Genomic DNA, 17,709 nt, shown 5'->3' on the forward strand with positions numbered 1-17,709 from the left:
CCTTCCCCACATCTCCTGGTTACAAGCTGTGTGACTGCATGCTGCCTCCATTCCCTTCCCCACATCTCCTGGTTACAAGCTGTGTGACTGCATGCTGCCTCCATTCCCTTCCCCACATCTCCTGGTTACAAGCTGTGTGACTGCATGCTGCCTCCATTCCCTTCCCCACATCTCCTGGTTACAAGCTGTGTGACTGCATGCTGCCTTCATTCCCTTCCCCACATCTCCTGGTTACAAGCTGTGTGACTGCATGCTGCCTCCATTCCCTTCCCCACATCTCCTGGTTACAAGCTGTGTGACTGCATGCTGCCTCCATTCCCTTCCCCACATCTCCTGGTTACAAGCTGATTGTGACTTCATGCTGCCTCCATTCCCTTCCCCACATCTCCTGGTTACAAGCTGTGTGACTGCATGCTGCCTCCATTCCCTTCCCCACATCTCCTGGTTACAAGCTGTGTGACTGCATGCTGCCTCCATTCCCTTCCCCACATCTCCTGGTTATAAGCTGTTTTGTCCCACCCACTACAAAATTAGAGATGTGCAGGAGATAGCAATAGGTTGCTTGCACCCTAGAGATTAGCTAAATGTAGATATGCTAAGGGCTCGCTGAGATGGATTTTGTATGTTCTTGTCATGTTGTGTTTTGAATTAAAAGCCACATCCAGTTATGCCTGTGCCATTATGAGTCCTTTCTCATCAACAGAACATATGATAATATGCTACATTTTTATATGACCCATTACAGCATTCACAAAAGGAAATAGAAAAGTGTTAGGAACTTGTCACAACTGAAGACATATGAGGCTGTTTCATATGGAGAATGCATGTCTGTATTTAGTTAAAAAATTAGTAAATGCTAAATGTATAAGCGCTCTACATTATGTGGAGCAGATATTGTCACTTTATTTATAATTTCATCAGTCACCAGTAGAGAAACCCATTCAGTAACACAGTCAGCAAGAAAACCTAAATGTTTACTTTATTTCTCCCACAGAGTACAGTTCTACAGTTTTTTACCCTACATCTTTCTGTCTGTGATGTTGTAGCTGCCTCATTCTGTCTCTTTCAGGCCCTCCTTTCTTAGATACCTCTTCGGCTACCCTTGGCAGACAGTTCTGCTAGCCAAATATACATTTATTTTTCAACCCATTCCATGATTCCAGGGGGCAGAGTTGTCTTTAAAGGCCATTGCCGCTTTAAATTTCCCCTGGAAAGTCACCAATTTCCGGTGACTTGCAGAAACCGATACTTCATACATTTACCCCCAGGACTGTGGCCATTATTAAGGTGCACAAGAGCTTTGTATGTTTCACTGTAAGATCAGTGGAAGGTGTGTATATGTTATAACACAACATCCGCTATTAAAAGATACAGTGAAGAGAATGGTGAAGGAGTGTTCTTGTGTATGTATATACTGATTCATTAATACATTAAATTCTTTAATTCAAATAATAGAAGAAAAAGAAGCTTGGAATCTGTGTAAGAAAGTAACGTTTAGCAGTCAACTGCCTGATAAGAATATATACCAGCTGAAGATTCTTGATTTTGCCATGGATGCCTGCATCAATCTTGAAATGTGGGAGGAGGCCTTGCAATTTGGTTTACGAACTTTGGAGCCCTACAGGTAGGTGAATATAAACATTTGCTTAATGTTTGGACTGTGAGAGCCCATGTCTCATTGTCATGGAAAAGCCTCTAAACTGAATTTATATGATAGATGAAAAATATAAATTGTGCAAAAGAACCCCTTTATGACTTTATTTCATAAGAAGGTTCTTTCGACACCACAATATTACTGCAATATTTTCTTACAGGAGCTGCACATCACTTACCTGTGTTTGTTGCACTACCTTACTAGGTCAGGTCCTGGAGATACCCCTGCCCCCCCCCCAAAAAAAAATAATAAATGAATGGGCACAGTCCTCATTGTGAGTTACTGATCTCATACCTTCCAGGAACAACCATCAGGCCCCTTCTTGGCCTCTGCTCCCTAACAAACACAGGGCCTTCTCCATTGTCATTAAATATTGAGGTTTAAAATGTCAATACCTACATCTGAAAGGTGCACACCATCCTGCCAATATAGTCTGGGAAGTGTTTGACCACAAAAGAGACAATTTACCTAATATAATCAGTTACCTTTTTGATCACCCTCCTGTTGAGGGCCCTATGGTTGTCACCCTGCCCCCATGTCAAGCTGGGTATCATTTCCGAACAGATTACCAGGCAGTTATCTAACATCTTACTATACCATACCAGGCTTCTACATATATTAATGGCCCAACATATCCAACATAACCTATGTCATTTGCCTAAAAGTAAAATGGCAGCATGACCAAGCACTGGGCACACCTACAGACTTTAGCAATCTCAAAAACTTGATCGCAGGCTATGTCTCTCACTCTGAACTTCTCATTATGTCCTGATTCTAAATACACATTTTCTGTCCATGTGGATGACCTGCTCTCTTTCCCAGCCCAGTGCACATACGAATCCCTGCATAGCCACGCAATGGCTGGCTTCCTTTCTAAAATTAACAATATAATGGAAACTGAACCAAGAAGAATGGACCTATGGCCTTAAATAAAGCTTATACATATTTTTTTCCCATCTACCCAATTTGCGAATAGCTATGCTAAGCCCAGCTGAGCCACCTCTGTGACAGTGCTGAGGTGCTTGCCGAAGTACAATGCCTACTCTTCCCAGTCTTGCTTTGTTTCATTAACTTTCCCAGTGAGCTTCAGAAAATGGTACAGTTTGGATACACCTTGAGAGGCTTCACTGAGGTGCCTACAAAAGATCCACCGCATGGGCATAACTTGCACAGCGAATGAAAAATGCAGAAAGTGGGTATGAAACTGCCATAGAGAAGCCTTCTTAACTGCGAGAAAGGAAATATTTAAACTCCTCAACTCCCTTAGCATCTGCTTAGGGTAGCAGAATATTTGAACTGTGGGGTCAATTTCTATGCTTAAAAATGTTAACACTACTGTAGGGCCACCTTGCTTATCTGGTGCCAGCGAGACAATCAAACTTGCAAACCAAGACCTGAAAGCAAGCCAGGGTGTGTCTACACACCAGGGATTATTCCAGACAAGCAAAAAGGAAGTCATCCAGATAATATCAAACTCCTCAATTACCAGACTCTATCCTCCTGCCCCACTCCAAGAATGAAATTAATGCTTCTAATAGCTGACAGGAGAATTCACAGCCCATTGGGAGGCACTAGTGTACGATATATTGCCCCTCAAACTTTTATCTCAGTAGTCAAAAACATGGGTGTATAAGGAGCAGTTGAAAGGGTGACTCAAGAGCACCCTCTTCTACAATGCCTCATCATTGTCAAAAGAAATTTACACTATGCTACATAACCCTGGATCTACAACATCATTAACTGGATGCCCCTCCAGATAGGAAAGGTGATGGATCATTCTAAACACACCCAGCTGTTCCTTAAGAATCTCACCTTCAGGGATTGTTTCTGACCTGGATGTATTCATTCCTTCTTTTGCGCTCTTAGTGGAGTCAGGGCCCTTAACCTTGTAAACTTGAAAGCCTTCTTCCCACTACCACCCTGTTTCTCTGTTGAATGAATGGGAGCACCACTTACACTGATCCTTGTTAAAAGCCCTACAGATACCCATGCCCCTGGGCCGACTGCCCAGTACCTTGCGCACCACCAACTGGTGCTTAAAAAGGGGGTGAACACTTAAACAACATTGATAATGACCATATATCCATTTACTAACAAACCATGACATGTACTAATGCAATGTCCCTTCTCTGCTTAAACAATTTATCCTAGTAACACTAGGCTGAACCTTTTGTAATCCATGTAAGTTTTGGAGATAGTATGCACATATTTAAAAAGTGGGGAGAATTTCTGAGAGTCACATCTTACCTCTCATCCAGATGCCATGTTTTCAAAAGACAATCCTAAAACTGTTACCACTCTTTCCAGTAGTCTTCTGAAAACAGCAATAGTACTGCACACTCAACAAAAATGACAAGCCCTATGCTGCAGGAAGTTCCTATTGCCTCCATGTGGCTACCTAAATAAAGGAGGGGGAGCGTGTGTCCACTGGCCATAAATGCAGCTGGGTTAGATGACACTCAACTGCCTTATGCAAATCCAAGTACATCAATAATAATATTAAGGTGCTCTGATATTAAAACACACCTTAAAAGTTGAGCAGCAGAATGTTGTGGTCATCCTGAGACTTACACACAGCTTGTGGGATTGAAACCTACTACCATACTCTTCAATTTAGCAACCAAAGTAGCCAGGTAACTGATTTTCAGCAACATGATGCAGCTGTATGTCAAGTAAAACCCATGCTCTGTCTATCTGGTCTCTGGTTATGTGTATGTATTTTAAATTATTTTCCAATGTTTTTGTTATTAGCCAGGACCAAGTTTATGTCAGTAAAACATCTTCGTGACCCATAATCTATTATTGATTTAACGTTATTCTTTGCAATTTATTTACTAATATTTGCATAAATACAGTATATTGGTGTTAATTCTAATGACAAAAAAAATATTAAAATGATAAATAGTTTTCTAATTGTTCCTACAAAAGTAGCAATCAGAGAAAATTAGAGGTTCATGTTGGCCCACTATAACTGGCATTGAGGCCCACGTTTTGGTGTGTTAGTAGCAAATATTGAATGTAGAAATCACAAATCACATGTCTGTAAAAAAATGGATAAACTAACTAACTTACATTAACTTTTGGCTTAACCACATTTTTTTATTACATACCAGTATCTGTAGTTAGACAATGCTCAATGCATTGATCTATTTTTCTTTTAACATTGGATTATAACTTGTCATTTATTGCTCCCAGCTGTTGTGTTTTCAAAAAGGGACAATTTAGTGCAATTATACTACTATAAGCCTTTTAGCAAAATATTTTGATTTGTCAGATGCCTTCTAAAGAAAGCAAACATGTGATTAAGCTATGAATGAATTGTTATGACATACAGTATAAAATATTAGATGTGCATAAAGCAAATCACCTTACTCAATACTTACACGTTCCTTGTAATTTATATTTATATTAGGAAACATTTCTTAATTGTATACGCCTCTGAATGTAGCTTTTGACTTACAGCTGTGTCTTTCTGATGAACACTTTAAATTGATGCATTGTTACCAAAATCTATATTTATGTTCTTTCACTGTTGTCCTTCACTAATTAAGTGGCTTGTGCTAATGAAACATCAGCAAGTAAAAATGCTGTGGCCATAAGAGGTCCTAATAATTATCCCTCTTTCATAGATACTGAGATATCCATTTCCCATCTTTATAACCATAATTATTGGTAACCCAGACTCCCTTCCATTTTTACATATTATACAATATTTTACTTCATAGAAGTCTTTAGATAATGAAATGCATTTTAGAGATTTTGTATAGGTTTTGAAACAAGTTGCCCTAAGAAATAAAGCAAGCCTCACTTTGGGGCTCTAATATGCGACATGATTAAGATGCCAGAAAACAATATGTCTCTTCCACTGGCCAATATAAAGTTCATATGGCCAAACACAATGTATTGAGCCTGATTCATTAAGGAGAATAAATGTCGATATGTGCCCTATTTTGCGTAAAATCTCACTGCGCATTCCCAGAACCAAGCATATGCCATAGAACGCAGCAATGTCCAACTGAACATTGAGCACTAAAGACCCTTACTGCAGCCTACGACTTTATGGCCAGAAAAGGGAGAAGAAGGGACATATGCACGTAGTCAATGTACAGTAAGGGCATGCCAAGCTGAAGCGCATGCAGCAGCGGCTGATTAAAGCTTTTGGCATCTCAAAGGTACGTGGTTTTCTGTCATATCACTTGCACCAGCTACAGGTCAGGTGTAAGTGCTGATTACTAGTGATGATGGCTGTGTATGTATGCTAGAACATGTGTTTGCAATCCATAGCAACTGTAAAAATGTATTTTATGTACAGTAGACATTAATAACATCCTAATAAATGTATTTTATGGGGGGAGGAGTATTAAAAAAAAATTTTTTTGTCATTAATGACTATATTATTAGCATATGACATTAATTGAATAGGTTTTTTTTCTCTGTGCGTTCTTTTGTTACTTCATTGTTCATATTTGTATTGAACGTATCCTGCAGTGTCTTGACTGTTAGAGCAGAACGGACCTAGACCCATATTCATCAACAGATATATCTCTACATCCATTCCTTGATGAATTCGGGCGACCCAGTGTTTGTGTGTTTGTTAAAAAAATTCCTTTCTGTTCCTTTTGTGTTTCTTGATGAATGAGGCACGGTATGTCTACAGCCATTTAAAACAGCATTGAAGTGGGGATCAGAGCAATGATCTTTCTGTAATGTCATTAAACTGTCCCAGGATAGTGCTGAATTCAGCTATGCTTTATTCTTTTTACATGAGTAAACTGTCCCACGTTTTGATATTATTTTATTAGCTTATCAAAATTTCAAATGTAGTAAAGGAAACATAAATATGTAAAGGAAAGTATAATAAGGGATTTCACACTTTAGTCTTCTATTAAGCAAAGTCGATGCAAGGTCGTTACAGCAGCTCTTGCTGGCTGAGCATTAGTAATACAAACATGAAGCATATAGCAGAGCGCTAGATCAATAATAGTAAAGGGTTTAATTTAAAATTATATATGTGATGACTAAAAGTAAAATAAAAAGGCAGACAATGCTATAAAGAGTTATTCATTATTATTAGTGTCTGCTTTTCAACGCTCAGTATAAATTATTGTCTGCTGTCTGAGAGAGCACAACCAAAAGCATTTACTATGGGTGCCAATCTAAAACTACAAAGCCTTTGTTCTTAAAAAAAAACATGGATGATTACATAGTGCAGGTAGCTATGTAAATATATAAATTCAAACATGAATACTTCCCTTCTCTCCTGGTTTGACCTCAGTAATAATAATCTCACATTGCTTTAGTACTTAAAGGACAGATATCATGAAATTGAGTTTTCAGCAGAAGATCAACTGAACAATTTAAAGGATTTTCATAATTTAAACGGTTTACAAATCCACCAATAGAATCGTAAAAAAAAACATCAGCAACATGTTTGTATTCAGCTCAGTGTGATGGATTTACATACTGTCACTACAGAGAGAGCAGGGAAGGGACCACAGTTAAGTTGCAAGTATATTTATAACAATGACAAATGACAGAACTCTCAAAACTGAAAGAGCACAACTCAATGGGGCCCGATGGGCTACATCCAAGGATACTAAAAGAGCTTAAAGGGGTGCTGGTAACACCATTAACAGAATTATTCAACCAGTCACTAGCTACAGAAGTAATTCCAGAGGACTGGAGAGAGCAAATGTAGTCCCACTGCACAAAAGTGGGAGCAAGGAGATAAGCAACTACACACCAGTGAGCCTAACATCAGTAGTAGGGAAATAGATGGAAACACTCTTAAAAGAAAGAGTTGTAGAATATCTCAAAACCAGTAACTTACATGATCCTAAACAACATGGATTTACTGGGAAAAGTCATGTCAAACAAATCTTATTGACTTTTTTGACTGTGTGACTAAAGTACTAGATCAGGGAGGCGTAGATGTAGCTTATCGAGATTTTAGTAAGGCTTTTGACACTGTACCACATCGCAGACTGTTAAATAAACTTGGAAGCTTGTGATTGGATTCTAAGATGGTTGAATGGATAAGATCTTGGTTGCAGGATAGAAAACAGAGAGTTATATTTTCTATGTTATTTTTCTATGTTACTTGTTTTATACCAGGTCTGACTGTATATAGGAGAGTAAAAAAAATTGGGTCGCCAGTAAATGAAGGTAATATTGTCAGCATAATACGAATAAACCCATTTTTCCAATATTGTGCACAGTGTATAATGGTGAAGGACTAGAAAAGGCTTTCAGAATACAATACAAAGGTACAACAAGAGCAGTTCACCCTTTTCCGTCTTTATTAATTATGTATATAATGTGCTCAGATTAGCATCAGATAATAGTGCTCTTATTTAAGGAAGAGGCATTTACATAATGAGCTTATGAAAGCGATTGACTAGTAATAGCTGTTTAGTTAAAAAAGTCAAGGATCATTATGCTTCTACGGTCATATGTTAATATTTTAGATCATGAAAATCTGCATACAACTTACTTGCTGCTGCTTAACGAATTTCCTCAATGATATGCAGGGACTGATGTGAATGAGTTCTCTGTACAGCGCTGCGGAATCAGTGGCGCTATATAAATAAATGGTGATGATGATGATGATATGCTCACCTGCCATTGGAGCCAGCCCCAGTTTCCCTTGCCCTTTCCTCCCTTCCCCCTTTGTCTTTTTACTTAAATCATACATTCACATTGCACATAGGAACCACATCACCTACACCACTAGGCAGCTTCTCTATGCTGTAGCGATTTTGTTCTACATGCTGGTTTGGATATGCTACATAGTACCTGCAAAGTGGTAACCATTAATTTGCCTATCCCCCTGTGGATTTGTTTGCTTGATAGGTTAGAGGGCCCTGCTCATAGGAGCTTACATACTAAAGGGAGGGGAACAGCAGGCACGAGAGTAATCATTAGAGGGTATCAAGCAAAGGAGGAGACAGGGAGGTGGGAGGTAACTAGTGAGGGGACTGTTGGCTAGCAGCAGTGTCACATGAAATTGTAAATACTTTGGTTTCTTTTTGGGAACTACAACAGTTGCTGTATCTACCATCCTGACTTTCCTGAATAAAACTACAGCAATGTGATTCAGTATACCTGTGTCAGCATTGTTTGCTTGGCATGCTTTTCACGGTTTAAAAGAAAAAAAAAAAAAGCATACCCCCCCTCCTCCTAAGAAAATTACATGAAATGTCCGGGAGACTCCGGGATTCTGGGTAGGTCTCCAGGACTCCCGGCAGAGTATAGCAGCCTCCCACATCTGCCCTCTTCCTTGTGAAGTGGGCAGAATTAGATTCAAAATGACCCCGACACCCTCTGTAAAATGACGCGTTTGAGTCTTTACATTGTGGGGCGGGGCCAAAATGACGCAATTTGCTGAGCCCCTCCCCCGCACACTTACCTTTCCCCCAGCAGCTCCCAGACGCCGACTTCAAGAAGTTGGCAAGTATGAGTAATTAGCATTGCTATAGCAGCAACCAGCACCAGGCTACAGACATAACCAAGGCCCTCTTAACAACATTATGGGCCCCCGGGCAAAGCAGTGCACCGGGGCCCCTATATATATATATATATATATATATAATGTGTATGTGTGTAAAAAAAAAAGTGATTTTATATATATATATATATATATATATATATATATATATCTCACTTTCTTTCAGCCATCAGCGTCCCTTTAAATAAAAAACAAAAAGAAAGTGCTGCCTCGACGGGCCCCCCGGGCTGCAGGGCCCTGGGCACCTGCCCATTGTGCCCAGTGGGAGAGACGGCCCTGGACATAACCTATAACCTATGGTGCTAGATATAATTATCAGAATCATTAGTGGGCTGCTGTAACTCTCATTCTGGCAATGTACAGTGCAGAGATAAGGGAAAACGCTAAGCGACAATCAAAATTTCTCTTTGACAGAGCACCTTCTCCGCTTTAGGAGAGTCTGTGGCCATCGGCCCTCTGGCCTTTTCCTTTCCTACAGTCCTGCCAATGCAGAAAAATAATTGTACCGTATTTAAGATATAAAATAATGTAGTTATAGGGTCCAAGAGCAAAATTATTAATTTTAGTTTTAAAAGTACTCGTGTGCAAAAATCCATACTGTGTGGCTAACGTGTACAGACACAAATTGGACAGATGGAGTATTTTATGTGGATTTGGGCCAACATACATTCTTGGTGGGCAGGGAAAAGGTTTGGATGGATAACAGGGATATATTGTTTAGTTATATTTTTTAGCACTTTGTTTTAGTTAGATTTCAAATTTTTTTTTTTAAGTTTTAATACTTTTTTATGCACTGTGGAGATGGAGTACAAAAGTGCATTAGTGACTTGATCAATGATTCCCTTCGCCCTCAAAGGTGTTTTGTGCTATGGTGTTTGAGGAAAAATAAAAAATTAATATTGGTGGAATTTAATGAGTTGAGTTAAGCTAAAACCTATACTTGCCTTAAATGCGCTATTGGCTAGATCTGCTATGGTTCCCAGGGTCTTTAATGGTTCCTCGATGCTATGCTGTATTTAAGTTTCTGTCCTAAAGTAGACCAGTGAGTAAGCTGTGCATTCACATTTAATTATATATGTAATCAACTCATAATTTCTTAAAAAACATTTTGCGTAATCATTATGCATTTAGCTTTGATTTAATTGTAAGAAAATGACCCCTGTGATACAGGCCTTAGTGTTTAGTAAACTAACCAATTAAGAAATTTTCTGTGCCTTACATGGTAATCACAGAGATTTCCATAGAGCTGACACTCTGCAGGACATGTAGTCTTATATTGTAACTCTCCACATACGCAAATACAAACACATGGTACATCTTATGGAAAACATTTAGCTCATCCAATCTACTACTTTCTTCCAATACTGCAAAATATTGTGAACATATTTAAATACAAATAAAGAAGCCATCACACTAAGCATATATAATCTGTTTTCAACTGCTGACTAAAAAGCTGTCGATATTGATAAAAAGCTTATATAGCTAAGCATAACATGTTGGTTATTACCCTTGAAACTACAAATGACATCAGCTATGGCACATGTTTGAAGCTTTACAGAAAATGTACATTACCGAGGGGACTGTAAGCCAATCACGCAGATTAATTTTATGTGTACTTAGCTTTCTTTACCTGACCCTTCCAATTTGAACTCTCTGTCAGCTTAAACATGCCACCTTTCTATGTACTTATACCAGATAGCGTATTTGAAATATTTAGTATAAGTTCTTTAGTTACATAAAGTTTGTTAGTTAGCTTAAATTTCATATGAATTAATCCAATGGTGAATCTACGTATTCTTTTAACAACTTTGAAATCATATATCAAACATCTGTTTATATACTTATGCCAATAGCACGTGTCCTAATTTCATGTCTGTTTGAAAGTAGAATAGGTTTTATTTATTCATGTGACCAGGGAAAATCAATTGTAAAGAATCTGTCTTCACACGTTTTGTAAAGAAAACTGCAGTAACTATATGATAGAAAACGTTTTGTTGTAAAGATCACTGTTCTCGCAGAGAAAAACAGCAAATCCTTTCAAGGTCAAGGGAAATAAGACTGTATATGTCACAAGCCCAGCATGATTTAGGGGCTTATTTAATAAGCCTTGAAGCAGATTGATTGCACACACCGTTCTATCAACCAAATCGCTTATTCAAACCAGCGGGACATTTCTGTCAATAATCTCTTCAGTGTCAACTTAAAGTAACTAGAAAATTCACAAAAAAGAGTGATAAAGTGTAGCCTATGATTACCACACTTTTGGAAGAGTGGATCCAATATCTAAGGTCATCTGCTCTCCTGCTCTGCAGAAGATGAATAAGGCATATTTACAGTGGGCTGAGGGCTGTAAACAATAACCATCCTTAAACTTGATTAAGATATCAGTGTAAAATTAAATACTAAAAAATTATATTGTTAATACTGTATAATACAGTAGTCTGCGCTGGAAGCCAGGCAAATTTCACTGGACGTGCACTTTTGTAACTGATAGCATAACAATAGACACTTTTGATACAATGGCAAACCTTTCTTGTATTTTTTTTATTTATTGAAGAAATGTATTTGCATTTACACAATGAAATCTTTACGACCAAATCAGAGCTATTGTTTCTTATTTTAATGCTAAGAGATTTAGTGTGCTGGACGGGAATGTAGATACTGTTTTGAATGCACAGCCGAGTTGTTTTCCAGTTTCATATCAACTATATGTTTATAGTTGTTATTATATTGTTTATAATATCAACTATTCAAATACTGATGTTCTTTGCTATTATCTATGCATTGTGATACAATTGTACATCAGGCCTAGTTGCAGTTCTGTTCCATATTATGAAAGGAGTATTGGAAATTACCTGCTATTCAAATCTGAGACTGAATTTTTATCATTTTAAACCTGTGTCCCTGGTATTTGGTGCTATAAGTAGAGATTTATCAGCAACTGGGGGTCTAATCCTGCTTGAGTTCAAAATAGATCCTGTCAGTTTTTCAATTCTGACAACAGGAGGTTTTCCCTATTTGCCATCATTGGGGCATGAGGGGGGAGTGGAAATGATTAAGAAGGCATTGTCCAAAATGGGCAACTCCTTAGAAATCATTGGCTAAGCATGTGGGAAAGACTTTCAAAGATTATCCAGAGTTGCACTAATATTCAAGAATAGGCGATAAGACAGGACAGTTTATCAAAAATTTTCTTTTCAGACTTTTCAGAGTTCCACAAAAAAAAATCAAGTGGAAGGATGGATTTTTTGTTTTTCTTCAATGAGTGTAGTATAGAAATAACATTTTCATTACCTTTCTTACAATTTGGAGGAATTTTTTTTCAAAGCACAAAAGAGATCACAGGTTATTATTTTATTGTTAACTATATGTTAATAGCATAAGTACGACTTTTATGAATGACTTATTTCTATGATGCCATTGTCTGAGCAGGGCATCATATACCATATTAAATGCCTTGGTCTGTAGAATTGCAGAAAAAATAATGGCGTTGTAATCGGTTTGAGTTATTTCGCTAAACATTCGCCCGTCATTTACAACAATGCATTGCCATTGTCCTCTGGAGAATGTGACAGTTTGCAACATACATGTGCACCTGCTGGTTGCTCTGGAAACTGTGACAGTGAGTGAACTCTCCCTGTGCACCTGTTGGGTGACCTGGTACATGTGACCTGCTGGTCTGAAAACTGTGGCAGTTTTTTTGCAGTCACATATATCAGCCTGTCTTGTGGGGACCATGCCCAGCAATGTAACTTCGATGGAAGAAGTTATACATATATTGTAGTGCATAAAAAAATGATTTCATTCTTTTAATATAGTGATTCATAATAGTTATTTAGTCATTATACTCCGTTGTTAAAATTTCTACATGTTTAATGGATTTGAGAAAAGTAATTAACCTTTGCGATAGACGTCACATATTACTTTATAATGTAACAACATATTTTAGTGATGAATGCAAAAATAAAAGGTCTTTAAGCATTAGCAAACGATGAAATTGCAAAAAGGGCATATTATGTTTTTAAGTTGAATGGGGTTTCTCGGATATGACCACATCTAGACAGGTACTGTAAAAACAATTAATTAGCTCTTTGACAATTAAGATCAGACAGTGCAGTTTATCCCATACTGAAAAAATCTAATGGAAATAATATACCTGTATAAAATATATGTAATGTATAAGGATATTAGGAGTCACAGAGGAGTTCCATTACTATATAAAATCATGAGGCCTCAATCACAGACTCCAAGGTAATTTTCTATATTGTAAAACAGGAAAGTTTATTAATTCCTATTATACCCTTTGATACATATGCACACATGTATATATATATATATATATATATATATATATATATATATATATATATATATATATATAGCCACCATACCACGCATTGATTGCAGAGATTATTTAATTATTGGTATCAGTCTCTACCACATTGGAGCATACAGTCTTAAATTCTCTAATTCTAGATTTTCTTTTTTTGGTGTTGTTAATAATAAACACAGATTTACTGGTGTTATACAGCAGTACTTACAGGAATGGTACAGTGCAGAAAGCAGAAAACAACTTCCGATCACAGCCTTTACTTATAAAAGATAAATGAAACAATATATCGTCCACCCATTGCAAGTAACAACCTCCTCCTAAACAGACGTAGCACTCTACAGCATCGGAGCCTCCATGCGGTTTATGCAGTTAGAATCAATTAACATACAGTTAACTAAAACAATAACGAACTTTATATAACTGATAGGGATAAAAAAAAACACAAGAAAGAATGTACATATACAACTATTCAAATAAAAATATATATGTATCATGCATCAAACACACTAAAACTAAAGTCATCATCAAATCCTACTACTACTGTATCTACATAGGTAGGTAAATATATAGAACTACAGGAGCAAATTGTAAAAAAAATAAATATATGCTATTCATTAACACATATACACTGACATATACTCACGCTAATAGACATTATTGGCATATGCGTGGACACCCCTTATGTTGTGCAGCTTTTGTTGAAGCAACTTTATTGTTCTGTATGGAAATCGCAATCCATCCGTCCTTCTTACCCTAGAAATGAGCAGATACTGTATCTCATTTAAACATCCTGAGTCACAAAGCTGATGACTTACGGGAGCTTTTAAGTGAGTTTAATATGAACTGAAGCCAGAGGCAATGCTGCTTTTCTTTGGCTGCTTGATGATTTATCATCTATTCTAAGTAGGAAAACTGCAGAAATTGTACTGGTTTCCAAGAATAATTCCTATGTAACAAGCTGGTGCCAAAGCCTTATTTAATATAGCTGGAGAAAATAAGTCTGCTATATACTATTGAGTGACAACAATGAAGTTTAACTTTCCTTTAATTAGGAAAAATGTCAGGCTCACTTGTGACTAAGCCATACCATAGTAGAGTGAAAATGAAAAGCACAAAAGATTGGACAGGATTGCACAATACTTCAGGATCAACATCAGGTCACATTTAAATATTTGTGCTTTAGCAAAACGTTGTTAGTGGATCAGTTCACTAGACTGCCACAGCTTTCAGTAATCAAGAATATCCCTAAAATTTGACTTGTTACCAGCTGCCAAAAATGGCAACAGATTGACACACATATGTCAAGTTTGTCCATTGGATGGGTCATTGAAAGGATTGCATGGATTTAGATGACATCTTAGCTGCTCATTCGTTTTAAAAGGTTGACAGTTACATCTAACTCATTTAAACCCGACAACGCCGAGTACTTCAATCAGTGTATATATATATATATATATATATATATATATATATACGAGGTATGTCTATTAAATAACGAGACTGTGATTCCACCAAGTAAACAAAGCAGTCAGAACCGGTTATAACTGCATACGTATTAACCTTGAACTTGTCTGAACCTTCATGACAAGCTGCAACATTCTCTATGACGTTCAGTTGATTGTGAGTCGCCATTTAGTTTGGTTGTGTTTTCTGTAGAGTGCCGAAAAATTGCTAATTTTAAAAGTTGAACAACGTGTCAATTTGAAATTTTTTGTAAAATTGCACAAAACACCAACAGAATGTTTTAAAATGCTTACTACGTCTTATGGGAATGACTGCCTGTCTCGTGCGCGTGTGTTTCAGTGGCACAAAATATTTAGTGAGGGACATGAGAATGACGAAGATGATGAACGCCCTGGATGACCTTGCACTTCAAGAACCGAAGAAAATGTAGAAAAAATCAGTCAGATTGTTTGAGAAGACCGCCAACTCAGTGTTCAAATGATAGCTGAATCCGTGAACATTGATAAACACCGTATGGAAAATTTTGCGTGAGGATCTTAACATGACGAAAGTTTGTGCACAGATGGTCCCAAGGGTTCTCACACCAGAGCAAAAAGAGCGTCACAATTAATGTTGTGTTGACTTTCTGCAACAACTTGACACAAATCCAAACCTGTTTCATAAAGTAATCACTTGTGATGAGACCTGGATCTTCCAGTACGATCCTGAAACCAAAAGACCGTCAATGCACTGGAAAACACTGTCATCACCAAGAATGAAAAAAGCTTGTCAAAGCAAGTCAAAATTCAAAGCAAAATGCTCATTGGTTTTTTTCTATGTCAAGGGTGTAATTTTGGAAGAATGGGTTCCAGAAAGCACAACAGTTAATCAGCATTATTATAAGGATGTTTTGCAAAAGCTGAGAGAAAAAGTCAGAAATAAACGGCCACAACTGTGGAAAAATGGTTTCTTTCTTCACCAGGACAATGCGCCTGCTCACACAGCACTTTCTGTGAAGCAGTTTTTGACCAACAAACACATTACTACACTTGAACATCCTTCATATTTGCCCAATTTAGCACCCTGCAGTTTTTATCTTTTCCCAAAAGTTAGATCAGTACTTAAAGGGACACATTTTGAGTCAGTTATGCTGTAAAGAAGAAAACGGCAGATATGTTGAAACAAGTGACAGAAATTAATTTGCTCAATGCCTTCGACCAGTAGAAAACAACACTACAGCGATGTATTAGTGCAAAATGGGGAGTATAATGAAAGGGACAAACATTCAATTTGTAATACCAATAAATAAAGGTGAGTTATTTAATCGATCTCGTTATTTAATAGACATACCTCGTGTATATATATTACCAGAACACACAGATTAGAAAAATATTATTAAATACATTAACACCTGTTAATAATATAGGGCCTGATTCATTAAGGAAAGTTAAGCAAAAAATTGAGTAGGTTTTCTTAATCAAGTTTTCTGGACCAAACCGTGTTGCAATACAAGGGGTGCAAGTTAGTTTATTATTGTGCACATAAGGAAAATACTGGCTGTTTAATCATGCAGCACATAAATACTTGATAGCTTATATGTACACTGAAATTTAAAGTCTGCCATCACATTTTAAGTTTACCTCCCCCTCCAATGCAACATGGTTTTGCCTTATTTGCTTACTTTTGCTTAACTTTCCTTAATGAACCAGGCCCATAGTCAATCATTAATTAAAAAAACTCTTTTTGTCTTTTTTTTTTTTTTTACATGAAATACGTTTCTCAGGAAGCTATTAATGTCTACTGTACATAAAATTCTTTACAGTTGCTCTTGATTGCAAACATGTTTTAGCATGCAGACCTGATCATCATCACTATCGTTCAGCACTTACACCTACCTTGTAGCTGGTGCAAGTGATGCTGCTGAAGAGCATGTACTTCAGAGATGCCCAGAGCTTGAATTGGACTGATGTGCTTGCACTCGACCTTAGCATGCGCTTACTATGTATGGACTAAGTGCATATGCCTCTTCCGTCCCCTATTCTGCCCATGAAATCGGAGGCTTTTGGAAGTGTTCTTTTTGGAAGGTGAATTGAATGTACTATTGTTCACGGCATAAAGCCCTTTTCTGAGCATACTCAGTGCAATTTTACGTAAAATACGCCACATATCGGTATTTATGTTCCTTAATGAATCAGACCCCCTGACAGTATCCCCCTCCTTTCCTGACAAATTCCAAACACCATCATGCATAGTATTGAGAGTCTGAAAAGGGCAGCGAAAAGATAACTGGCTCCTCAGACCCAGAGCATTAGAGCAAAAGGCCTGAGGTCTCCAAGACTGAGGACATCTTGGAGACCCAAGGGCAAAGCAGTGATCTCAGAGAACACTGGCAAAGGCCGACATCTCTGAGACCTTAGGCAAAGGAGTCAAGTCTGGAGCATAGCAGTTCAGTAGGGTAGATGCCTCAGGGGCTCCTGAGTCTAAAACTCAGGGTTGTGAAATAAGAAAGCTTAAGCTAAGCCATACTTGTCTTTTCCCAAAAGACAAAGGGTACCTTCCAGATAACCTTAGATTTAAGAAAGAGAGATATTGGGGGGCAAGTTTGCAGTGAAAAATTAAAGTGGCAATGGCTTTAAAGGCAAAACAATGCCTTTAAACGGCAACATGAAAAAATTAGAAGTTAATACATTTGCCCCTGGGACATGAAAGAAGACGGACCACGCGTTTATAGGATGTTTCCATGCCGACATTGTGTTCCACTTACATTTGATC

At 37.6% G+C, this 17,709-nt stretch overlaps 1 protein-coding gene across 2 annotated transcripts in view; it reads left to right on the forward strand.

The window, feature by feature from the left end:
• Window positions 1-17,709, forward strand: part of SMYD3 (SET and MYND domain containing 3) — a 636,859-nt gene that overhangs the window by 539,893 nt on the left and 79,257 nt on the right. For both annotated transcript variants that reach the window (XM_075203549.1, XM_075203551.1), the window contains exon 10: window positions 1,456-1,624. In XM_075203549.1, coding sequence (XP_075059650.1) covers window positions 1,456-1,624 — 169 coding nt within the window. The remainder of the gene's footprint in view (window positions 1-1,455; window positions 1,625-17,709) is intronic.

The sequence above is a fragment of the Mixophyes fleayi genome, chromosome 3 (genome assembly GCF_038048845.1).
Source record: "Mixophyes fleayi isolate aMixFle1 chromosome 3, aMixFle1.hap1, whole genome shotgun sequence".
In the NCBI taxonomy this organism is placed as follows: Eukaryota; Metazoa; Chordata; class Amphibia; order Anura; family Limnodynastidae; genus Mixophyes; species Mixophyes fleayi.